The sequence below is a fragment of the Paralichthys olivaceus genome, chromosome 3 (assembly GCF_024713975.1).
Source record: "Paralichthys olivaceus isolate ysfri-2021 chromosome 3, ASM2471397v2, whole genome shotgun sequence".
Lineage (NCBI taxonomy): Eukaryota > Metazoa > Chordata > Actinopteri > Pleuronectiformes > Paralichthyidae > Paralichthys > Paralichthys olivaceus.
Window position 1 is genome coordinate 25961432 of NC_091095.1, and position 27350 is coordinate 25988781.

The 27350-nt window shown below is 39.0% G+C and overlaps 1 protein-coding gene across 20 annotated transcripts in view; it reads right to left on the minus strand.

Moving 5' to 3' along the window:
- The window catches only part of ptprfa (protein tyrosine phosphatase receptor type Fa), a 229067-nt gene that overhangs the window by 100217 nt on the left and 101500 nt on the right, over positions 1–27350 (minus strand). For 12 of the 20 annotated variants that reach the window (XM_069522622.1, XM_069522618.1, XM_069522619.1 and 9 more), the window contains 3 exons: positions 17630–17818; positions 12170–12187; positions 9981–10091 (listed from right to left, as the gene is read on the minus strand). In XM_069522622.1, the coding sequence (XP_069378723.1) occupies positions 9981–10091; positions 12170–12187; positions 17630–17818 (318 nt within the window). The remainder of the gene's footprint in view (positions 1–9980; positions 10092–12169; positions 12188–17629; positions 17819–27350) is intronic. The other 8 variants (XM_069522623.1, XM_069522633.1, XM_069522624.1 and 5 more) reach the window with 2 other exon arrangements.

Sequence of the window (27350 nt, forward strand, 5' to 3'; positions counted from 1 at the left end):
GGGATCCCTCACATGTGAATCTCTCTGAGGATTCTATGTTCTTTTTCCCGTGTTAAAAGGTTTTTTTTGGTACTTTTTCATGAATCTTGTTGAGGGTTAAGGACAGACGATGTCACACCTTTGAGACAAATTGTGATTTGTGAATATGGGCTATACAAATAAAATGTGATTGATTTGATTGATGATGTGATGACAGTAGTTTAAAGAGTCAGAGGATACAAGTTATGTTATCTTGTATTTGCTACTGTTTGACTTGACTGAACTTGTCGCTCAGTTACCATAATAACATTTGGCAGTAAAAGGCTGCAGCTGACAGAATACAGACAAACTCATATCTTTATTGACATGCCAGAGAAAAGAATAGGAGGGGTAGGGAAAGAAGGCTGAGTGGAGAAGATTTGCATAGCCAAGTCTTCAAAAAGAAAACGTTGTGGTAGGTTGGGATCTAAAGATTTGTATTTTCTGCTTGAGATGCCATGCAGCAGCAGCAGCAAAGGTGCAGAGATGGCAGCATGCTCCCATCAAGATCCATGGACAAGGGTTCAAAAAGCGCTGTGAATGTTCTTCAATTGGACTGAAACTGCAGCTTCCAATCTAAATAGGATTTTGTTTAACTCCAAAGAAACAAGTCAGAATGTGTCTCATAACACCATAGGTTAAACTTTCCCACAGCCATTGTAGGTTCTAGCTGAAAGCAACACACAGGCCTGTCTTTCTATTTGTATTTCACTGTGTAAATTCATGTTATGTCATGTACTATATTCAACAGTATTTGCTTCAGATTTTCTTCCTAGATTTCAAGCACCTTTGTGTATCAGGTATTTAAGCTGTGACCAAGGACAAGGCTATGGAACATCAAGAATCAAATACTTGGTGCCAAAGTTGCTGAGCAGTAAATGATTCCTCAACAGTGTTGTATTGCTCAGGGTACAACATTTATATTTATCTAATTTTCTTTGTCTTTCTCCTCTGGTATTTTGCTATCATTGCTTCTTTGGTTTTCAAGTCTTCCATTCTTGCGGCTTCTGAAATCAAAGCCCCTTCATCTGCCATTACCATTAAACTCAAATGGCTTGTTAGAGTTAACAATTTAAGTCAAGTATAGTTACTGAAATTTGAAACAATGTGTTAGACTCTATCACCCATGCAGTATCCCTCTATGTTCCCTGACCATGGACAAAAAAAACATAAAAGTACAGTCTCTGTTGAATAAAACTCAAGTCTACAAGCTGTACCTGAAGTTTGCATATTGATCGATATCCACATGTCAAACACAAACACTTCAGATAGGGCTGTAGTACACTCAAATGGTAGCTCTCTCCCCCTCAATTTCTGTGCTCCTCTACATTCTCCTACAAATGATCGAGCTGTAAGAGTCTCCCAAAAAAAGCTGTAAACATGTTTGAGGCAATTTGGTTCTCTTGGAGAGTGTGGTTTTCTCGTAGACACAGATAAGAGGAGAGCATGGTAAGATTAGTGTGAGCTCAGAGCCACCTGCTCAGTGTAATGATGGTTTAGATAGCAGATGAGAGCTGAGATGAGCCATGCCTTTGAATTAGCCAAGACAATAATAACATGATCAGCATGCTGAAGAGGACATTATGGGAGTGACACAGCTAAAAAAATTTGTAAAGTGAGCACAAACTCTGGACTTAGATTATGTTAAGATCATGTTCTTTCACAAAGAAAGGTGTGAAGTGTGTAACAACAACACACACTGGACACATGATTATCATTTCTGTGTCTTTAATTAGGTTGTGTTAGGAAATGGTGCAAGACCCTACACATAATTATTCAATCTAAACAGCCGGTCAGAGGTGTGAATCAATGCTGAACAAAACACTGCACCATAGTGACTGAATTCATGGATCCAGAATCAGATTTGTCTATTTTCTGAGGATTTTATCAGATAACCAGGTCAGGTGGTCCTCCCAACAGCTACCCAACATCAATACTTGTCTAATCAGGTCAACACCGCACTTATCTATTCTCATGAATAGATCTGACAAATCTCATTTGAATTTCCCTACGGGGATTAATAAAGTACTTCTGATTCTGATTCTGATGTTTGTAAAATGTCAAACACTATCACAGCTAATTCGTTTACTTACTAATTAGCAGTAGTGTCAAAATAATGGGATGTGAGACACTGCTGGCAGGGAAACACCAGCCTTTCAGTGTCTGGAGTTATTCCTGTGAGAGCTTTGTGAACTGGTGACATATGACTCTATAATGTTTTAGACAAAACAACATTTTGTGTGGGATAGACTGGTGTTGAGGTATTGTTGCACTGTGATCTCAGAGATTTACTCCAGATGAATAAATGAATATATAAATGAAAGCAAATGCAGGGCAGTATGTTATATGATATGTCATTAGATGTTGAAACTAAGTGCATCTGTTGTCTTTGATTGCCTGTTGAATTAATAATAATGCAAAGTAAAGGTAAATGGTCCGTTCCTGTCAGTTCAACCTGATCAACTTCAACTCCCAAGACCATTGATTTAAATGTCACTATAGTATGTATAATGAAAAGCATATTGCCTGTGTGGAAAATAAAAAGGAATTGCATCTGAACCCTGCAGATGAAACGATCCCTTTGTACTATTTGACTTTTGATTATTCTTTGATTAAACAAAAAAGAACATATCTTACCATGCTTTTGAAGTGTTGCATATCTTTCATGTCATCCCATCCAGGTTGGGACATGTATATAGGAGATGTAATGCACAGTATTGGCATTTAAGAGATGCTCATTTCACAAAATTTTAGAGGAGCAGGCTGCATGAAGCAATATGTGATGTCATGCAAGACAGCATACAGTGTGGGGAAGGGTGCAGTTGGGGGAGCAAAGGAGTTGCATTGTGGGGTTGGGGCCCTGAGAAAGAGGCCGGGACGGGCCTGAGGCGCCCAGCGAGATGCCGGCGCAGCACGGCTCCAGTCTGCCAGGCCTTAGTGTTAGGATAGAAAAGAGTGAAAAAACCAACCTTCCCGTTGATCTGAGTGGTGAGATTTGGATTGTGTTTTTGGATGGCGGGGTGCAATGGTGATGGGGGGATTCAATATAAAGTGAAAAAGAAAAAAACAAACGACAGGAGGGGCAAAATAATAGTGAGAGGAAGAAGACAAGGAGAAACAGAGAGAGTAAAACAGGCAAATATCTGCTTATCCATTAATGAGTGAAAAAATCCCAGTGTAGACAATAGCCTCTGCAGAGTAGTGACACACACACACACACACACACACATGCACACACATATCAAACAGTGTCGTGCAAACTCATCAAATACACAAAGCAAAAGGCCATGAACAACACTCTCTCACATATGCACAATAAGACATATAGTGATAAAAATAAATTAAAAGTGACTATTCCTGTGTATCCAGTCAGCTCTCACAATAAACACACAGAAGCAGAGGCAGACATGCACTTACACACACCTTCACTGGGCCTGTCTTTAACTTTGTTGCAGTGTTTGAGCCCCTCAGAGCCTTAAAGCTGCATAAAGGAGGTTTGCTGACAACCAGATTTCATTAAGCACACAAAACAATGTGTTACTGACTACATTTATCCTGCCCATTAAGTCTGCGCCCTGAACTCAATGGATACATAAACAAGCCTCCTGAAGAAGTCAAACACTCACTGTGGAAATGTATCCAGTTCTAGCTGAGAACAGATTCTTTTTTTATGGAGGAACACCTGATGGTTAGCTTACAGTGTGTTAAAGGAACATGCTAAATCCTTGGATCCTGTCCTGGCAGTAATCTGGCAGATGATGACAGTCTTCTAACTGTTTTCAGTAAAAAAGAACTACATTTGATGAAGCTGTACATTTTATCTTGTCATTTTCCATTCCCACTCAACCTAGTAGAAGTAGATTAATGTTTCAAGCCAGATATTATACATATATATGTACAATAGATGTATCATGTCACGTAAACTGCTGATTAAGTGACTCTCTTGAAGGCTTTTTGTGAAAATTGAGCTGGTAATCGACAGAATGATGATATAATCATCTCAGAGCCAATAACAAAAAACATGTTCAGTACCTGACTTTGCTAAGAACAAACACACTTATCTCCAAAGTGTACCACAGCCTCACACTTTTCTGTGTAAAATAATGTTTAAACTGTAGTGGGCATCAGGTTGGGCCATTGTAAATCTACACAGCACTTTGGCAGCTGACCAAAAAATCTAACACCAATTCCTCCTAATATTCAAGCAAGGAGCAGACCTGACTGGGCCTTATACCTATAATGAATCTGCTTAGCTTACTTTGGCTTAAAATTCTTTTTAGGGTTTGCCTTTGATTAATTCAAGGGCTAAAGAGTTTTAGTCTGGTCTCTATTTATGGGTTCATCTTAATTTTGTTTTTGGATTAGTGTAATGCAAGTTTGATGGGATTTTTAACCGTGAAAAGTTAACCATGCTACTTCCTGGCTAATTTGGAATTATTAACCAAGGTAATAATTAGTGGCACAGTGTCTCTTTGCTGTACTGTGGTAGTCACCTGTCTGCAGCATTGTGCACTGGTAACAAAGTTACCCATGACAGCCAGAATACATATACACACAAAAAATGTGTGTTGGGGGCTCCAGAAAAGCTGGTACATGGAACTTGAATTCAGATCAAATAAGTGTGTTATTGTCTTAATATGGAAAACTGGAGATAACAGTTTGAACATTTGATATCATTGTTTTTTTTTTTTATAGCTCAGAGGCCAGAGTCTTGTATTGGGCTACTTTATACAACATACACAAACACGTCACAAAAGCAAACTAAAAATACATTCTCACATGATCAATAGACAAGGAACAAAAACAAGCAGAGCAAATTAAACAATAAGAAACAGCTGCCTTCATGTGTGGATCAAAGGATAAGCATTTGAGAGATGAACAGAAACTTATATGTTATATGAGAGGAAGAAGAGAAACATGAGAAACTAAAAACCAGAGAATATAGAATAAAATCTAAACAGAGTTGAAAATAGACACATAAGCAAACAGCATATGTAAATCAAGAGCCTGGTCTTTCAGTTCAAGAGCATGACTTGTTGAATTTATGTTCAGAATACATATTACTTTTTCTCAAAACCCTGCCCTTGCACTTAAATTTGCTCTGCTTCTGCTCAAACTGTGTGCTTGCACTCAGATATATTGTTGCTCGCATGGATTTCCTGCGCTTTAGCTGGCGCCCTTCTCCGCACTCGGGCTGCTTTCTGTTAATTTAAAAAGTTTAATCCAGTTATGTAACTACTGAATGAAAAAAAAACTTACTTGAGGTCCTTGACTTTGCTGGTGCATGTTGGCTGGTGATCCACTAACCTTTTGATCTAAGTGACGTCATTTCCCTTCAGACTAACTGCCAGCAGGGGACGCACTTAAGTAAAGCGAACAACACCTGACACAAATAATTCCAAGCGCACAGGAGAAATCAAAGAGCAGACGATTCACGAGTGCACAGAAAGCAGCCCGAGTGCAGAGAAGGGCTGAAGCTGGAGCACAGGAAATTTGTGTGAGCAACAATTTAGGTGCAAGCACACAGTTTGAGCAGAAGCAGAGCAAATTTAAGTGCAAACAGGGGTTATTTGAGTGCAAAGGCAGGGTTTTGGTGAAAAGTAATTCATTCTGAACATAAATTCAGCAAGTCATGTGCTTGAATTGATATACCACGCTCTTGATTAAAGGTAGGAAAAAAACTCCATACCAGCACAGCTGGGAATGTTAAAGGTTAAAGCACAGAAAGGAAATTTGAAGAGAGAGCTAAAACAAGTGTTGCACCTCATTATTTGACATTGTTGGCTGCGGCTCTGTAGCTTTACTGGGGGAAACCTCTCATGAATGATATACAATATTGATTTTTGTCAATTACAAAACTTTTGTATGAACAAGTCAGCCTTGTGAAAGTGTTTATATGAATGTAGTTATTTTTTAAAAGAGACTTGAAAAGTGTTTTCTTTGGCTCTCAAAGACAATTTTCTTTATTTCAGGTATGAGCGCTCTGTGATCTATTAGTTGGAAACTGTTAAAATTGGAGTGGTGAGAAAATAAAAATGTATCTGCTTATATATATTGATACTTGGGTATCTCCATGACATGCGGGCATACACACACAGGCCTCTTTGCCAGGAGGACTCAATTATCTCTCTTTACTTCACATATATTATAAATGTGTTAGAATTACAGCACATGGCTGCTGTGGAGGCAGTCAGTCTGTTCAAGTACTGGGATTAAGAAACATATGAGAATGACTTTGCAGAGTTCATCATGGATGTCAGATTTTTCAGATCTCTTTTTCAATATTTTCAGAATAAAAATTGTTTCGTTTCTTTTTTTGAGTCTGTCTAAGTTAAGTACTGGTACGTTACTACACCATAAGAAAAACACAGTTCCTGATTTAACAAAATACATTCTAAAATAAGCTGAATGGCAGTAAAGCCAATGTAGCTTCAGTGAGGCTGCAGGGTCTCAAAGGACCTATCTGTACACAACTCTCTATCTCTGTCTTTTTATGTCTTGTGGTGAGTGGGGAAAGAACAGGAAATAATCCACATGATTCACATTATCTGATGTTCAACAATAGAATACATTCTTGAACCACTATTTGTTCATTCTTTTTCCATTGATATTGCTCTTTTAAAGTATTGTTTCATTGCAAATATGGAGTTTGAGTATTGTATTAAGATAGGTTTTAAATTTTATTAATTCTTAAACCATCAATATTTCAAATGATTTAAGGCTATGTGTAAGGAATATACAGTACATAGGGCTGGGCGAAATTGAAAAAAATGTATCATGATAATATTTTTCATATCAGTCGACATCAATATATATCACAATATATATCAAACACACAGTCTCAGGACCTGATCAGTGCATGAAGTTTAGTTAGTGTTTGTTTGATTTGCTCAATTAAAAATGAGTCGTCTCATTCTGTGTTCATAACCATCCCAATATTAAAAAACTGAACAAATGAACATGAACTAGTTCATTTTTGGAACCGTGAACTTACTTCAAAATGTAAAAAAATTAACTTTGAAAGTGAACTAGTTCATTTTCATTTGTATGATTAAAGAGTGATATGGCACAAGACTGGCTCAGGTCAACAAGTGACTCTGCTCCTCTGATGTTTTCTTATCACTCACACGTAGAACTCTTCTATATAAAAACATTATAAAAATCTTTATATTATGTTACTGGCTAAACGGGGCATCTCATCTTCTAGAAAACAATTAAGTTTTTACGTTTACTCGCTTCATTTGTAAACAAAAATCTGTATTTTCTACTGCTTATATTCTCAAAACTGGATCATTACTTGTTTTTACACTTTTATGCACGGAGCACCTCTCGCTCATTCGCCCCCTGCCTCGGGAGACGCGCAGGCCCCAGCAGGGTATGTTCCATCGGGGGGGGCAGCGCGAGACCCTATGAGTCTGGACGTTGGTCGGGCAGCTGTGTAAAAATGATCCAGGTGCTCATGCAGGACCTCGGTTCAGTTCAGTCTTTATTATTATCTGTACCAGCTCTGTGCAGGTTGTTAACAAAAGAGGAAAATTATCCTATTCTGTTTGCCAACAACTTTTTTCATTTCGCCGAGTCCTCAAAAGAGGCATCGTGAATCATTGATGATTAATTATTTGTACTTTTGTACTTAAGTACATTTGTATGTATATTTTGGTGCTGGGGTTCCCCTTAGGACCCTGCTCTTGTGGAAGGGTGTGTGACGGCCCCTGCCTTATTTAACCTATTATTCTTTGATGTGATGCAGCAGGTAAATGGTAACTGTAACTCTACTCCAGTCATTCTCAATATCATTGTCTGTCAAAACATGGATGGAATGAGTTCTATTGACATTCTATCGATATTTCTTACATTTCTATCGAGGAAAAGTTATATTATATTAATTATTGCTATTGTTTATCGCCCAGCCCTAACACAACATCATATACTACATCAGTTTCAGCATTTAAAGAGTAATGGAACTGCCTTTAATTCTGTGGCAAATCAGTGCATAGAGATTTTTGACACCAGGTCGACATCGGCCAGCTGTCCGGATTAATGCGAAAATGATGACAATTCTAGAGACCTTTGTAAAGGTCATTGAGGATTATGCAATAACTGGATTTAGCATGCAGAAGCTTTGACATTATTTTCTTACTGGAAACAACATCAAAGAGCATCATCAATGAAAACATCGAGTGAGCATGAGACTGAAGCTGTAATGAATCACCCCTTGGCTTGGAAAATTGCCCTTGAGAACCTGATACTGGTTGAGGCTAATTGAGTTGTTTGTTGACAAGGCCTACTTATTTTTGATTAATAATTCCAATTCTAATTAAATTATTGAAAAAACAACAACAAATGGATTCGGGTGGGTGAACTAGGCATCATGCATCAATGTGTAAAAGGAATTCTTTAAAATGTAAAAGATAAAGAAAGAGAATCTTGTGCATTCCATGCAACGAGCTCTGCGAGTGAGTGCTCATTCAGCACAGTCAGGTGCATCACTTAGGCCAGACGGAGTCTAACTTTTTGTGCGGTTTGCATTTACTAGTCAATGAAAAAATAGGGCCTTATTTTTTGGTGTGCAAAAGCTGCACTGTGCAAAGTGCAATTAAACGTCCAGTTCACAGGGACCATGTCTGCGTGTATTTATTATTTTGGTGACAGGATGCACCTGCTGTATCTGGACACAGGGAGAGATTTGGGTTGTGTTAGCGACGGGATAACCAGACATCAATTAATTGCTTTTATCAATGTAGTACTTTTAACCTTCCCTTTAAGTAGGAAATATTTTTTTTGTCTCGGGAGATAGATGGTTTACAGATTTACCTTGTGACAGCTGCCCTCTCTCTGAGTCTTGCACAGTCAGTCCTCACCATAATGATTCTACTCTGTGCTTGGTGTGCACTCCCCTTAAAGGGAAGGATAAAGAAAATATAAAACAATGTCTGGTTGGTTAAGTCAGTCCCTGCAACTACTACCACACCCAGTAACATATCGATCTCTCCTTGGGTCCAGATGCGCCAGGCACATCCTGTCACCAAAATACCAAATTCTAAATTTAACTGCACTTCACACGGTGCGCCTTGGCACAAAAAAATAAGGCCCTATGTTTTCATTGAATAGTAATTGCAAACTGCACATCCTGTCACCAAAATGCACACATTCACACTCCCTACACTCCGTGCACATGGTGCCTAAAAGTAGGTCCATATGTTTTTTATTGACTATTAATTGCAATCATTTCCCCAAAAGTGTGTCCTCAAAGTCAATGCAGACAGTGTGCATCAAATTAAAGCCCACTGTAGAAGCAACATCATGTGATTTAGTGAGATGTTTCATCTACCACCAAAAAGGCTTCTTCAGTTCAGTTCGCCAGGTCTTGTTGGTAAAGAACATATTATTTATTTTGTTCCCACAGCTTAATAAGTCATAGCCATGAGTTAAAAACATATTGAATAAAACCAGCCTTCTTAAGTGTAATATGTCATCCATATTATCACCAGTAGAGGTGGTGTGGAATGTTCATGGGTCTCTAAAACAAAGAAAATCATTTCTTTGGGTGGGTGATGGGCGGATATGTCAAGCATACATGTTTATTCGGATGTCGCCGATCTACACATCTCTACCCAAACAAAGAGCAGAACCGCAGTCAACATCTTGTTCACCCCTGATGAGTTAAAACAGCCCCCAACAAACCTACACTGTCCACTCACCATGGGGTTAGGCAGGTCAAGCAAATTAAAAACAAGAGACAAAGATAAGACAGACAGGGAAACCAAGAGTGTGCGAGCAGAGACAAGACAGTTATCAGCAGGTTTGATTTTCCCTGCAGCTGAATCCAGGGATCCAGGTTCCTTATTTGCAGTGGGGTGCAGAGCCTCGCTGTGGTGAGGGTGATGAGAGTGGCCTTAATGCTGGAGGTGATGACCTGAATGGCAGCAGGGAGGGTTGGCGAGGGTCAAGAGGGATCTTACCTCGAACATAAAGGTTAGCTGGAGCAGAGTAGCGAGTCCCAGCGCTGTTGACTGCCACACACTCGTACTTGCCCTGGTCTGCCTCCTCACTGTTCTCAATCTGAAGTGCTCCTGGGGAAGGAGGTCAACTTTCGGTCATTTTTTTGGTCTGCACCACACACATTCATACAATACCTCAGAAATGGTGATAGAGAAACATAAACCTGAAATCTTTTCTGTGTTTCTTTAAGACAAGAAACCAGTACCCATGTTTCCTCTCTATTATATACATTGTATTTATTGTAGACGGCTACATCTTCACTATATCGAATCATTATCGCCAAAGACCAGAATGTCTTACGCCAGGAACAGACCGGAGTTGGAAGCGCTGCAAAGCCTCAATTCTCGTGCAAGCAGGCGCTTGGCTGTTCACAAGAGAAGCACATTGCTCCGCACCGGTCAACCTGCGATCCTGCTACTTTGTAATCACACATACAGTAGAAGTATGTGGTATGGTTCAGGGGTTAATGATGATGGGCTTCACAAATGACTGACCTACGCAAGTACATAATAAAAAAAACCAATTACAGTGGATGGTTTAAAACTGATTTTCAGAGTGTTTTCTGGCCCAATTTGTTCCCGGCGAGCTGAAAAAATAGAACAGACGCTGCAGAACGCGAGCCGGCCGCAGCGCTTTGCTGCCCGTGTGAACAGCCCAAAAGATTAAAATGGCCACTGAAAGGAAGTGGACAGCATTTAGTGGCACGGATGGATGGATGGATTAGTCATTGCCTTTAGTATAACACTTGGGCTACACTTGTGTTTTTTCATTGAACAGAAGCTTTCTGTTGTGACCTAACATCCAGTTGTGACTGACAAAAGCACAGAATAATTCTGGCTTGGAGATTTCATTACGGGGAAAGAAGAAAACATGAGTTGCAACTTACCTGAAACCACAATTTACATCCACGTGTAAAATAAACTTGTCAAATAAATGTCATGTAAGTTTCATAGCAATGACACAAACATTCAATAGTCAGGTGTCAAAAGAGAGTTTCCATTCGAGATAGAAAGTATCAAAGTATCTGAAGCAGTGATGCAGTTTTTGTGAAGATGACATATATCATGCAGTTTTGCAGTGCACAATAAAAAATGTTGAAATAAAATGTTAAGCATGTACATATTTCAGAATACGATCCTGAAATGCAATATGGGATGAGTTTATAACACAATGTTAAGTGCTAGTGGTTGAAATAATGTGTGTCGTCACATTCCTTGTGGACCATCTGGGATGCATTCTGCCTGATATGTTGTTAACCCCAACCCCCTCCTCACACGTACACATGCTCCCATACGGTGCATGTAGGTAAACCAGAAGATGGTAGACAGACAAGTGTGCAGCAGCCACTAAATCACTTTCTTCATTCTTTCCCATTTTGTGATGATTCTCTATTTCACTGCATTTTAAGCAGAGCCCTTTTAGGAGAAATGCATCTTTCTCTCCTGAGAAATGCAAAATAGATGCTGATAGACATTTGCACTGAAAAAGTTTGATCAGTGCCGCCAGAGAAAGTGTTAAGTTTTACAGATGGAGACTATGATGCCCGGAACAAAATGTTATGTCCCAAACTTCCTCTGCCCTTAAGCGCTTCCGTAAGATGCAGGCACTTCCTCTCTGTGCTGCTTCCAGCATGCAGACGGAGGTCTTACTTATACACTTGAATGACTCATTGTTAGCAGTCTACTAAACTATAAGTGAACTGAATATGCTCAGCGAAAAGTTTTAGTCTAGAGAGCTACGTTCTACAGTTTATCCGAACAACACAGGACCTTTATATATGACAAAACAAAGTTTCTGACTTTGATTGTCATTCTTTAGTATTCCTTTGGCAGATCACTGCTGCCCAGTAAGGCAGCTTATTTGATCAGCTGCCTTACTGGGTGAATTTTCAAATGAACTATTATCATTTATGTGATAACATCCTCACAAGAAAGTGTGCACCTCTCTTTTCCTCTCTCCTCCAAGTATAGTTAGTATACAATATTGAAAAAATTCAAGGCAGAGGAAGTGATGGAACAGGCCAAGGGCCAAAAAGCTTGAAATGAGGACACAGTGTGGTGACAGGAGGATGACAAAGGTGATGGAGAACAGGAAGTGGTGAGGAGGAGAGGAGGATATGTACATTTTTAGTTGTACCTAGCATTCTTACCTCTGATTGGTGTACCACCTGGTGAGGTAATTTGAATGCAAATAAGATTAGAGATAATCATTAGTATAGAGAGAAAGATACAGAAAAAAATAAAACAGAGAAAGACAAGAATGGCAGGAAAGCAGAGAGGGGAAATGTATTCTCACCCTGTTTAAAAACTCATCTGTAAATATATAACGCATTATGTGATGTCAAAGCATGAGCTGAGAGAGATAAATTATTTCTTTCAACCGAAAGCACTGATGATAAAATGAGAATTGTTGGATTTTCTTTAATAAACATTGTGATATTTTCCCCACAAACTGTTCATTACAATGAATCACATCCCATCCATCATTTTTGCATTCAGTTATCACATGATGCTTATTTGTATTATGCATATAGCTGTTTGCGCCACAGAGCTAGCATCATGTTGTGATCATATAGCTCTTTATTGCCCACACCTGACAACACCTGACTATCAAGCACTTGAGCCCTACTTCACCAACCATAAGGCCTGTTTGAGTTCTAACTCAAACATCTTGTTGTCTCCTGCATCCTGCCATAACAATAAACAAAAGAAAACTAGGGATGTTGTCAACCACAGAAAAATTTGGTCAGTTGAAATCACACCTACGTATGAATGGTGACGATGAGAATAAGAACAAGAGCACATCGACCAGATCAACAGGACCACACTAAGGCACTGAAAGACACCAACCGCCTTTTCTCCCTCTGATGTAATTCAACAAAACGGATGCCTTTGAATGCATTGTGATATTACTGCTAACCCCTAGCTGTTGGAAAAACTAATCAAACTGGTAGCTGCATCATCAAGCTGTTTTTAAATAATGTCATACTTTATATATAGATTTTTTTTATTGTATAGAATGGTAAAAAAAAAAAAAATCACTTCGGGAACCATGTGCATTGATGGAAGGTGATGTGAACACCACTGTATTACTTTTGCATTAAAAATGTCTGCATGTTCTAACATGCAATTATACAAAGTGTGGTTCCTCCAATGAAACCATCTTTAACCTTGTCTAAAAAAGGTTGCATGCATATAGCATATAGTTTCTTTTGATTAAAAATTGTCTTAACTTAGCGACAGTTAAGCACATTTACTGGTGAACCAATGAGAATTTATCCTAACTAGCTAAACATTTAACTTTTTACAACTGATCAGCCACTACTTTAAAATTGTGCTAATTTAAATGAATTAAAATGTTTACTCAAATTAAAATTCAATCAATGGTTCATTCCTGGTGCTATTCATTCCAGTAAGACAGTAGTAGCATCTCCCATTTAATCTTGCATTTCCCTGATGTAAGTGATCATTACTAGGACCACTGTAACATTACTTAGACATGGTTAGCAAAGGGAAGAGCAAGGGATGGTTACTATACAGATGCCAGTGATCTGGATAATAAACCATGCTGCTCCTGAGTCAAGAGGAAGACAAAGACCTGTCAGATAGGTGGTGATACATGGCAGAAGGGGGTGGCCCTAGAAGCTGTGTGTCCCTCGGGGCCTGATGAAGGGGACATCAGCAGCTTTCAGAGGGCTAGGCATTACTGGGACTTGCCATGACTGTCCTTTACAGCTGCCAATCAGCCAGATAAAATCCATGATGCTTAAGCATGGAATCAGGGTGTCATGACAGATTTCCAGGTTCATTGTGAAAAATAATAGTACTTTATTATTTTTTCACAATTTCTGGATTGGAAGGATGTTTTTCCGTAGTAGTGTCCATCAAAACAGGATGTAACAGTGGATCTGCAGTCTTCAGATTTCACGTAGAAACATCATAAGCACTTCTCACACCAGTTGAGTGACTGGACATGCACAAGTTGTGTCCAGTTCTTGTCTTGTTTGCTCTTTCCAATCAGAAATAATGAAAACAAAACATCTTACACCAAATTTCATTGACTCTTTACATTACAGTCTGTTCTTTCCGTGGTTAGTAGAACTAAGTATGTTGGAAGATATGATTTCCATGGTTCCTGGTAGAACTAGCAAGTTACAGTTTATGTGCATATGTTCCTAAACTCAACGATGATTGAAATAAGTTTGGTTAATGTGACTTGAGTTATTAAGTTTTGATTAAAGGATTAATATATACAATATTTTGGGGTAAGAGTCAAAATAGCTCTTTCTTTGCTGATTTTGACCAATTGTATGCCACTGCCTCTGTGACTTGTTCTGCTGTCAATGGTGTAAATATGTATTTATTGCTGTGGTTGAACATCTGTTGGCTGCCTCACGGACTTAAAGTCTAAATCATTGTTTACCACAGAGAAGCTTTGTCCTGACACACTTATCCTCTTCTCGCCCAGTCCCCTTGGACAATCAGATCCCAGAAACAGGAGCCACTGTGCTTGTTGGTCAAGCATCTCATGAGTCAGTGAATGAGTCAGTGAGTCAGGGTCACCTCACTCCTTAATGGAATTTATTTGGTAGAACTTATGGACAGACTAAGTGGAGTTTCAGGGCTTAGTGTCATGGTTATCATATTTTGTCCTCTTTTAGAAAGAGTGTTTTCAGTTCTAGTTTAAATTGTGTTTTTGTTACGTTTGGAATTCATGTTTTAAGTTTGTTCTATGTCCCCTCTGTGTCCTTCGCTCATGTTCCCTTCTGCTGTCCTCTGTGCTCCATCCTGTGTTCCTCTCATGTTCCCTTCTGTGTTGTTCTCTGCATCCCTCTCCTGTATTCCCCTCCTTGTCCCTCGCTATGTTCACCCTGTGTTGCTCTCAAGTTCCCTTCTGCCTTCCTCTGTGTTCCACCCTGTTTTTCCTGCGTCCCTCTCTGTGTCCCTCTCCTGTGTTCCCCTCTTTGTCCCTCGCCACGTTCATCTCTGTGTTCCTCTCGTGTTCCTTTCTGTGTTCCTCTGTGCCCCATCCTGTGTTCTCTCATGTTCCCTTCTGCGTTCCTGTATGTTCCACCCTGTGCTTCTCCTGTGTTCATCCCTGTCTTGGTTATTGTATTTTGTTCTTGTTTATGAAGAGAGTTTTCAGTTCATGTCTCAACAGTGTTTTTGTTACGTTTTGAATTCATGTTGTAAGTTTATTAAGTGTTCCTCTGTTTCCTGTTTTATTTTGTAGTCCCTGCTCCCGATGTGTTTTCCCTCTTTGACTTCCTGCCCTCATCATGTTCACCTGTTTGTCTTGTGCCACCTGTCCCCAGTTACTCATTAGTTCAAGTGTGTATTTAAGTTATGTTCCCCCCATGTGGCGGTTGGTTCTTCGTTGATTCTCGTCATGTTCATGTAACTCGTCGTCCTTCGTCCTGTTAATGTATCTTGTCATTCCTCGTCATGGTCATGTGTCCCATCTCCTCTCGCCACGTTTCCTCGTAAGTTCTTTCATGTCCTTCCATGTTCCACACTCCATATTTTTTGAGTTCTACTTTTGTTTATTGAAGATTTCTTTTGTAACTTTTACCTTTTAAATAAAGGACACCTTTTGTTAAACAGTATTTAGTTTCCGCGTCTTGGTCCTTCCCTTACCCTTTTACCTACCACGTTCCTCCCCCTTCATACCTGACAGCTTAGGTCTTAAATTAAAATATTGTTGCTGTTGGTGTTTCTTAACAGATCGATGTTATTTAAAATGACTAATTCATGATTAATGTAATTCATTTATTGGAAAAAATACATTGAACTAACAGGATGACTCAGATCTTTTTATTATGGGAAGTCACAATCTGTGCTTGGCTGCTAGGGGACTGTACCTGATGACCCATGGGACCCAAATTGAAACAAATTGCCATGGTATTCGGTTGATATACATGGCATGATTGACCTGTCTCTCAGCTTTACCTTTGCCTCTGCCGAGAGGAGAGCAACCGCAAGAGGGCCCTTGGGCCTCTTAAGAGGAAATCAGCTTCTTACTGGTCATGGACAGCCATTCCAGATTTGTGTAGGTGCTTGAGGTTTTTAGGCAAGAAGCAAACATTTCTGTTTTCTCACTGACAGTGGAAGAAAGGGTAGCTGACAGGTTGTATGGAAAGCAGTTATTCAGCCAGCAGCAATCCAGCTCTGCTGTGTGGAGAAAGATACCCTCTCTGCTCCTCAGGCCACTACCTCACTAAGCAGTTCCGATTGGCTGCCTGTGCTTTAATGTTCCATTGTCTGTGCTGCCTTAATTACTGATGACATGTCAACATCCCCACACAGGTGCTGCTCAGCTGAACTCTATGTGGAAAAATCAGTTAATAAGCTCATGATCTTAATAAAAATGAGCTTGATCAACTTCCAGATCATTCAGAATATGTTTCTGATGAAAGGAATACCCCTCCACCTGTCAAATGAATGTATGGTCTCATTACAAGCTATAAAAGCAGGATTATTCAGGTTTTATATATGTTGTGGCAATGATGTGTACATGTTTGCTATGTTGACCTTTTTACAGAAATGCATACATATGTGATAAAATATAGCTCCTTGAAAACATTTCATCAGACAGGATAAAGTACAGACAGGTGACAGATTAAAGGAAAGACTAGCAAAAAGTGTTGGGCCACCCAAAGCTGCGAGAACCAATCACTGTACATAAAGATGATCAATTACTGTATCCTTGACTTGACAAGGGTGCTGCCATCATGCCAGAGTCTGTGCAGTGGTGATCAGGAGTTGCAGGATCAAGATCCCACAGATACACCCATCTGGCCAATCACAGGTCAATATCAGCTGTCAATCATGACATCTCAGTCTATATTAAGAAACTAATTAAAAGCACATTTTGTGTGTGATTATTACTATTAACATGGAGGGGGCAGGGGTTCCGATCTATACTGCAGCCAGCTACCAGGGGACAATCCAGATGTTTTGGCTTTACTTATAGGAGCTGTCATATCATCAACATTTATAGTCTGTATAGTTTATGGACTGTATAGACTATGGAACTCTACTTAACTCCTCCCTCATAAATATTCCCAATTATTCCTTCAGTTTTTATGGGGGTTCTCTTAAATTTGTCACCCGCTTGTATTTTTCACTAGGTGGCTCCTGGGGCTGGACACCTTTTGAAATGTTTTAATAGTAATGCTGATAGACCAGATTTTCAAAGGTAATACGTTTTGAAATGTAAATAATTAGTTGATCAACAAATTTATCAACAAAAACTTAATCTAAAGCAATGTGATAATCAGTAAGTCATTTATCAAGATGTTAATCATTTGGCGGTTCCAACTTTTCAAATGTGACAATTTGCTGCTTCTATTTTATTTCATGTACATTAAATGTTTTTTTTCCCTCCATTTAAACTTAGCTTAACCAGATTTTTGATTTAATAATCAACAGCTTTTGATACTAGAAAGTATGAACCATTTTTATTAGATATCAAAAATGCATTGATGTCTGATATCCAGCCAAAGTTACTATAAATATGAAGACCTGGCACGTCTCAAATAGTGTTACATCATCAAACTTAACATCTGAAGTGTTGAACACAAACCTGTGTGTAAAGATGATTGCTTTACCTGAACGCAGCTGTTTTATGCGTCCATTGCTGCTGCTGATGTCCACAGGTAGAAAGTCTTTGAACCAGTAGATCTCTGGGTCAGGGTTACCACTGGCTGCACACAGCATTGTAGCAGTACGCGTTCTCTCCACGACCTTAAGCTGGGGCCCCATGTCTATGGTAGGGAAACCATGAGGGATCTGGTCCTCTGTGACAAAGACACAGATAAACAGAGATTGTCATCAGGACGTGATTAGGAGATGATGGCATTTAAGAGCGTGTCGTGTGAGATTTTACTGCTCATCCAACAGCCTTGAGCTTGAGGGGTTCCCCCAATGAGATCCCATCACAGTCAAATCCAGCTGTAATGTAAATGTTGCTGGGCCAAAGCGTGACTGATCCATCAATGGATTTTCTCGTCATGGATTTGTGTGAACGAGAGAAAGGGCAATGCAATTCCACCCTGAGAGAAATGCATTCTCACATTGAAAAGCCTCAACCATCCTCACATAATCTAAAATGTTTACTGAGACATTAGACATATTTCCTCCCTGCATACACTGTTCAGCATCAGACTCTGGCCTTATCCCAGACTTGTCCCTTTCAAACCACAATACTCATTACAAAGGGACAATTAAATGGAACCCCTCCCAGGAGAGTATAAATATAAACAGAGGTAAACAGTAGAACACTTGTTTTGAGAAGTCGGATTTAGACCTCTATTTTGTTTATTAAATGTTCATGTTTTGGAGTACAGTACAGCACCAATAGGATGTGTTGATATTGAGTGGACTTTATAAGTAACTCTGCCTCAGTGAACTGAGGAGGCTAAATCATCTGCTCTGCTCAGTTGTGTTGCAGAGGAAAGAATGGAATATCAGTGAGTTCTAGATCCACATGTCCTGCAGGCAATCAAGAAAGTGACATTGACTAGAGGCTAACTAAGAATAGCCCTGTTACCATATCTGAGCTCTTCCACATTCTTTTTGTTGGATTGCAGTAATCAAATATTGAATGCATTATTAGTAGCAAAATTGTTTATGGTAAGCACATAATATAAGTGCACTATTTTTGATATGCATGTATTCCTCCAACCATCTGCATTATTTTTACACCTGATTTTCTAAGGCAGAGAATTATATCATATGCAGTAATGTGGTGGACCTTGGCCTGGTGCTTTTAATAAAGACAGTACATATGATTGCAACTGAACACTGTCATTGCTGATGTGATCCTTGTAGAGCAGCAGATGATATGACAAAATGACAGTCTGGGAAAAGAGTTTATCATCTAGTCACAAAGGAAACTTTTTTACTAATTCCTAGAAATGGCTGAAATGATTGCAACAAGGCCATCATTTGCCTCTGACAGAACCATGAGGCATTTTGAGCAAAATGGCACATTTTGAAAACATTTAACAGCTGGTCCACACCGAAAAAATCCCTCGGCAGACCGACATAAGTGTGTTACAAAAATGTAAATAAGTGTCACAAATTGAAATGTAGTGGTCCATCATAATAATAAATATTATAAGGACTTGTTGTTCATAAGCCGTTTCCAGACATGTCCCCTGGAGGATCTCCAGATAATTTAGTTCAGTTTCTCCGCAGTTTGCCTGTCACACATGCACAGCTTAGTGGGAGGTTCTGTGCACATCCACAGACATGTTCACTACAGCAGCAAATTCTCCAGAGGATTCAGGTTAGGGGTGCTGGAGCAGGCAGAGCTCATGGTGAATCCAGGAGGGATCCCCTGCTGAGTTCTCACATCAACGTCTGCGGGCTTCCTGCAGACTTAATACTAAAGGACCAGGTGGAGAAAGTCTGCAGAAGCTCAGGAAGCTGTCACTCAGACATTTGTGTTAACACATAGACCTGCAGAGGATCTTGTGAGTTCAGTGCAAGTCTGAAAGCAGCTATACCCACTCAGTGTCAAATCTGGGCCTGTTCAGATGAACACAAAACTAGAATCATGGCATGAATTGATAAAAGGCACTTTGTCACATTGTCTTGAGCTCACTGTCTTTGCGATCATTTGACCCCTACTTGTAAGGGCTCCTCATATGAGTTACTGTAGGTCTGGAGGTTAACATGTTGCCTTAGTGCAACATCAGCATCTTACCTGAGGACACTTCGGCATGCAGATGCTGACAGCTCTGCCCCTCAGCCCCCAGAACGATATAATACTTGTAACCAGTGACTTCATTTAAAAAATAATAATAATAATCAGATAACAATAATATACATGTAAACAATGACTGGTTACAAAAAACAAGTTAACAAACTACGCACACTAAAATCGAAATTCAAGTCTGGGTATTTTTATGGATTCAAAAAGCTTCCCATTAGTTAATTTGCCTGTCACCTTTTTGGATGGATAACAGTTATGGAAGTTCAGATAATGTCTAGCCATGGGAAAGTTGACGTTACCTTTCCGGTGACATATTTGTGTTCTGTCCTGGAAACATCTTTCAGCAAAACAAGTAGCCTGGCATTCTTTTAAGAGGTGGAGTGAAAGAAAAAAACCTTTCTGTAACTCTGACACCCTATAGGCTCCATGTTTTCTCAGATGACGTGGTCACTTTACAGAAAACACCTCGACATTCTCTGCAACCACCAACCAAAGTTTATTATGCAAAGTGTAAAAAAGCTTTTAGTGGTTTAAAATAAAAAACAAACTGAACTGGGGAACTCATTCTGAACTATCAAAAAGTTCTATTTTTATTGTGGCAGCCTATCATTTTGCTTAAGCTTAACAGCTTTATACCTGCCACCTCAGAAACCGATAATATTCAGCTCAGCTCAGGCTCTTCATAGAGCACTTGAGTAATTCACTTCATTCAGTAAATGTATTTATTTATTTTTTTACTTTCAAAAAGAAAATACTTTGCCTTAAAAGGCATCGTATATATCACATCCGTGAAGAGTTTATTAAGATGGTAGACTGCTCATTTATTGGCAGAACAGCATTTTGAATTTATACTACGTATTAAGTAAGCCAGAAGTGAAAAGATAAGAGCAGTGTTCCTGTTGAAAACGGTAAAGTTTTGCAGACAACTCAGGTAAAACCAATTCTATATTAGCACTGCAGTCACACTAATATAATACGGATTCTAATTTAAATATTAAATATTGTTTCTGAACAACACACATCCACATCACTAGAACAGAAGAACATGGTATATCTTGATAAATTGCAAGCCAGCTTATCATATGTATATATATATATATATAAATCAATCCTGAAGGACTTCATAAGGAACAAAAACTTGAAAGTGTATATTTGTAACAAAATAGCAGTATATAAAGCAGTAGCAGTCACAGATTGTTTTCACCACAACAAACAACAGATATCAATTCAGCATGTACACACACATAATCTGCTTCAGGCTGCATATTTATGTTGCTGTACATTTGAGATTTGCCACTCTGCTTCAAGCAGACAACAGGAGCAGCCAGCGTGCACTCTTTCTATTTAGTGAGTTGTTCATGCTGAGGACTAATAAGACTGTAATAAGTAATGGGAGCAGTTGGGATTAGATGGATACGCATTGTACTTGAGCACTTTAAGCTTTTCTCAGGTCATCACAATTGTTCTGAATTACTTATGTAAATAGCTTATAACTTATCCTATACAATGTGTTAACCACTTAACCATTAGTTACAAAACATTATATAAACTGTTTCTTTTTGCATCCCCTTCATGCCATCATTTGGGGCTATAATGAACTGTAATAGAGCAAAACAAAGTCACAGTTTCATCATATATATTATATATGGGAATACTGAGGGTGTGTCTTGTTAACTGTAGTGGGTGGGGTGGGAGTTTTTGTTCCACAACAGAGGCTAGAAGGTGAGTTTTCAGCAGTCAGCCAAGTAGGTGTCTCATGGTCATATTGAGCTGTGAGTGGTAAAGACCTCACTTATTCTCTGTTAATATTAACTGAATGTTTAATAGTGTTCTGGTAAGTAAAGAGTGCAGCTCGAGTGCATTGGCAGTGTAGTGGTGTGAGGGAACTTGCCTGATAAGAAAAATAGACTTGTACACACTGAGCTTATTGTTCTGCCATGATAGGATGTTCTGGCTCCAGCTTAGCTACACATTCCTGTTGAAATGCAGCAGCCATAGCTGTGTGAGGTTAGGGGGACAACAGCGGGGGGATGAATGTATGCAGGAAATAGCTCTTTATACAGGTTTACAGACCTGAGGGTTGTTCAGGCAGGCCTAAACACATAATACAAATCTTACACCTACAAGAAAGGTGTGTGTTCATGAATGATAAATGGCTTGATTTTATATTGAGCTTTTCTAGTCTTGATGACCACTCAAAGTGCTTTACAGTACAGTTTGCCATTCACCCATTCACACACACACTCACACAGTGCATCTATTAACAGCACTTTTTTCTGTTCTATGATTCAGGGTTCAGCATCTTGCCCAAGGACGCTTCGGCATGCAGATGGGAAGACTGTGTGTATTAACAGACTTTTCATTTTAGGAATCATCTCCATAACTGAAAAGACATAAAATAGAGGGTGAACCTCATTTCCCTGGCCTGGTCATTAATGATGAACAGGCCAGGTCATTAATCCTGCTGATTCTGAAGCCTGGCTGGGAGCCTCGGATCAGCCAGTCAAGAAACATTCCCCAGATGAACTTGTGCAGCCCTGGTGCAGACAGATGGGCTTCTCTGTAGCCTGACATGGCAGATGAGGATCACTTACAGTCAGGACTTTCCCAGACTGACTGTGGCTGCGAGGGAATACTTTGGACATGAAACAATAGTGCACATGGTGGTAATGGTTTTTGCAGAAATGCGATACTGTTTAATCTCTGCTGTTGTGGTTGTAACAGTAAAGTATCTACTAAAAAACAACTCAAGTAGTGAATAACTTCATTAAAAAGTATTGCATTCACACAGGACTAAGTGGTAAGAACAGTGTTAAGTGTACATTGATTGTAATCAATAAAGTCACATATTCAAAACTAGGCAAATTCCAAAATTCATGCTGTTGAGCACGGCTTTCAAACATCAAGAAAAAACCTTGAAACCTTGAAAAGGCTTGGATGCAGCCTGTAATGTGTGTGCACATGCATTCAATTACCAAAAAAAACTAAAATTTAACTTTCAATAAATTAAACAAGAACATTTTATTCCATATACATCTTCCAAACTAGATTGTGGGACAAACAGGTGGAGAGCACAAATAAAGGCACATAATGTTGTTTCAGTGACATATACAGAACAAGATAAAAGACAATATAATTTATTTTTTTTAAACTCCCTGCAGGAGTGGCGTAGATGCTGTCATTTCAAAACAACTTGTTCCACTAAATAAAGTAAATCTTATCTTCTCAATATAAAATATGGAATACAAATTAAGGCATGAAATACTCACTATCCTATCAGTAATATAACCTGTTTGCTCCATTTTTTCCACTTTATTCCACCATTTTAAATCATCTATCTTTTGAATCAAAATGAATCAATGTCGCCACATACCACATGGTTCACAGCAGAAAAGATAGTACAAATTATCTTTCACCAGAGCTTTAATGTTTATTTATTGAATATGTCACAAAGATAAATATTTGCATCACTTTCTGTGCTCATTTCGAAGTAAAAGCACAACAGCATTTCTGGGGTTTTGTTTAGTTTTTCAAGATTTTTAGTGTTAAATGTAACCAAGTAGAGTTACAAGGCAAAAGGTATTCTGCAAAACAACTACTCCTAGAAGAGGCTTTTGGAACCAGTTAACCAATGTCAGCCTTTACATTAGTCTGACCAATCACTGAGCAGACGCTTGATATTCAAGCAGTGTCGCAACATTAACCCCAAGTCAATGGTGCTAATAATGGCAATATTTTACCGCTGTAGGGTGAGGCACGGAACAAAAGACAAAACCCCACTCTGTGCCTAATAACTTCTCAAAGACAGCCCTTTTCCAACTCTATCCATCCCTTTAATCAGGCAGATGCCTGACTCTCTCTCAGTAGCTATATACTCTTAATAAAATCTTCATGGTAAATTAAAAGAGCCAGAGAGGCTGTATGACCAGAGAGGAGAGCTGGGGAAGCTGCGAGGTCAAGAAAGTTAAGAGAGATCTTGGCTGGGTACTTACAACATTGTCTACCATGTGTAGCACCAATTAAAAGCAACAAGCAGCTCCTACATGTGCTGCATGCTTTATTCATTCTCCTGCTGCAATAACTGCTCCATCTCACTGACATAGCGAGGAAGCAAGAGAGTCCCAAAAGTCCCTCATTTTACAATCAAAGACTTAATCAATACAATGTAGGTTGCGTACAATTCATTTACAATGCAATATCTATCCATGTATCCATCAGTTATTTATCTCTTCCTTTTTTATATATTTTCCTGGCATGGGATCAATTAAGTGTCTTATTCTTACACTGCTGTCATATAAATGGAGAAGATGATGGAGATATGTTTCTGTTCTTTTGAAAACAGATTGTCTTAAGTGGCTTTTTGTATATTATTTATGTGCTGTTCAAAGCAATTTTGTCCAGGGAAAGTCTTAAGGTATTTGAAACTATCAACTGTTTCAATATTGATCAGGGTAGGATTCTGGGTTGATTGGCTGCCTGTAACCGTTTCTTTTGTATAATTGATGTTTAGGTGGAAGTGATTATTCTCACATCACTGTGAAGTGGCAACAGTGTGGTGGTAGTCCAGTATGGAGATGTTGAGTTGAGTTGAGTTGAATTGAATTGCAGTGTCATCTTGTTTTTTGCAGTAGGTGGTTGTGGATGAATTGCTGGCACAATCCTATGGTGTTCAGGTGTTAGTAGTGAGTGTGGGTGGTGTTGTTGTGCCTATCCAAACTGCTTGGTGTCTGTTGCTCAGGAAGTTGTGCAAAACAAAGTCAAACACATAAACACAATTCATCATAGTGATCATCATCACCTGAAATTTGTCCACCAAATTGGTGATAACCAACAATTTGGGTTATAATTGTAGTAATACTGCAACAAACTAGGTAATGTCAGTGATGCCCACAGACAGATATCACACACTGCATATGTATAGGGTGAATTTTGGTAGCTCCAGTCTGTTTATTTCCTGTTCTAACAAAACCTAGTCAATAGGACTTTCACTATAACTAAATGTCAATCAGACGCTCCCCTTCTGAATTGCGTCAGAAGGTCAATATTAGGGATATACATTTGTCATTAATTAGATAATGTTCATAATTGATATCAATTTGTATCTGCTCTATCACTCTATATTGTAAAAAAAATGTCCCTTGAACACTCCTGCCCTCATTATTTCTAAACTAGTCTAGACATAGACAAAAATAAATACAACAGAGAGCTGCTATACTGTCACACAGTTGTATTAATGTAGCTGTTGTGGGGAATTTTGTGTTGTTGTTGAATTTTTGACTGTCCTCACACATTACTGGATATGCCACTATATATTAGTTATATATAGTGTATAATACATTATATCTGTACAGGAGAATAATGCCTGGCTAATTCCACAGATACTCCCTTCTCTCTCTAAGCAGTACCCAAGGTCAGGTTATAGAGACATTCACATCTAATTTAAATGCTCCACACAGAGAGGCGCCAGTTTCAAGATGTAAGGACACAATGTGGTTTAGGAATGCATATTTAGACTTAACTATCCAAAAGGATGCAAACACCTACATGTAACATAGAGAGTGAAAGCTATTCTAGCCATTTATAGATGTGCTGTTAGAATGGGTGACACAAGTAGAGGAAGATATATGTGGATGCTGTGGGAGACATCTTCAGACTTGGGGGTGACAATTGCTCATGTAACTCTGTTAGTGTTTGTATATTGTTTCACTTCTGGTCTCCTTGATGCATCAAGTCTACATTAAAATCTTCTGCATAAGACATCAGCTGCTGCCTGAGTTCTCCTTACACCAGCTTCCAAGAAACTTCCATAACAGTTGTCATTGATAAAAATTTGACAATGCAGTTGGTCATCCTTTAGATGGAAGTAGAAATCTATGGTTTGATTTAGCTGATAATCCTGACTGCCAATACGAAGCCAATTGAAATTAGGATAATTTCTTTAGCAAAATAATTTGTGGTGTTTGATTTAAATTAATTAAATTAAACTAAAGAGCAAACTTTCCTCACAATGCACGTCAGACAAAATAGATGAGAATACATAATGTATTATACCTGAGTGCAACAACAACCAGTCAATCTTAAAGTGAGCTATGAATCTATTGCAGCCACCTCCAACCCACAGACAGAGAGGCACAATTCAGCCACACACTTTTTCCCACGGGGAACACTAGAGTGTCAGTGCCTTCTGATGTCACTGCAGGTAACTTCTGCACAGCATGGCACAAAGTTTTAGTGTCTACATATGTTAAGTGATTCATTACTGAGCACAGACAGAAGTGTGGAGCTATGACTTAGAACTAAGTTTAAGTGCATAAATAAAGTAACTCTCAATGTCACTGATAAGTAAAGCAGAGGCACACAGGGGGGTCAATAAGTAAATAAACAGCTAATCTTTTGCACAATTGAAACTTGATGGATTTAATTGCATCTTTATCAGCCTGCAACACCCAGGCACTGTACGTCTTGTGTGGTTGTGTATGCATGTGTGTCTTTGTCATTATATCTCCCTGAGCTCCTGTGTACTGTAGGCTATATTTGCTAGTATGAGCCTATGGGCCTGGAAGCTTAGTGTTGGGTCTGTTGTGGGGAGATAAACAGCAGGGGAAGATGGCAGATATTTGTGACAGAAATCACTTCACTGCAGAAGCCACTTATTCAGCATAGACCCTCTACTAATTGTTCCCTCTTACAGTAACAAACACTGGATTTGGGAAGGAGAAGCAATTCCTAAAACTCTTTAATTTGTGTTTATTTGAGTCGACAAACTGAATTAAGAATGCATATGCAATGATCTAAAAGTAAGATTCAGCTATTGAAATGACTGACTGCTTAGAAATTTACTTTTTGTAATTTCAGAAGCACTGATGCTTTGTGGTGAGGAAATGTGTATTCAATGTGTTGTACAATATTTATACTGAACATTTAAGTAATTATGGTTCTGTTAAGACTCAGGTTAGTCAAACATCCTACTTTAGTTTAATACAGAAATATTTAATAGTGACTTCAGACAAAAAATCTTTACCAAAAATGAAGAAAAACGTAAATGTTTCTCGGATGTTGACCATGAAGAGACAGGACTCTGGATGTTAACTTTGTCTTTGGTATGAGAGCTGTGCACTTTGCACATCCATTAAACACTCCAACCACTTCCTGGCCCCTCTTCGGCTCCTAATGAATGTGCAGCTTCATTCATTCAAAAAATACTCAGCATAATGGAGCCAGTGATTACTTTTCCTGCTGCAATTTAGTTGTACAGAAATGTAATTTCAAGGAGACAGGGTTGTGTGTAGGTGAGATGGAGTTTGTTGGAGTTAAATATGTGATGTAAACCTGCAATCTGAATGTATTCAGACAGGGTTTCATTGCTCAGTGTTCCAGAACCAGAGGAGCCAGCGGGCCAGCAGACTCTAGGTGTAGCTATTATTGGCATTGCTGCTTTAAAATGAAGGAGGATTGTCCCTCTTTAGAGAGCAGTATGTGCCCAACAGTGCATCTATCCATCATTCTGAGAAAGGTGCTTTTGACTGATGGAACAGGTAAGAAACAGAACAACAAAGTAAGGCTCAGTGCAGCCAGCTTGTGCACACAGTCGCATAACCTGCTGCATGACC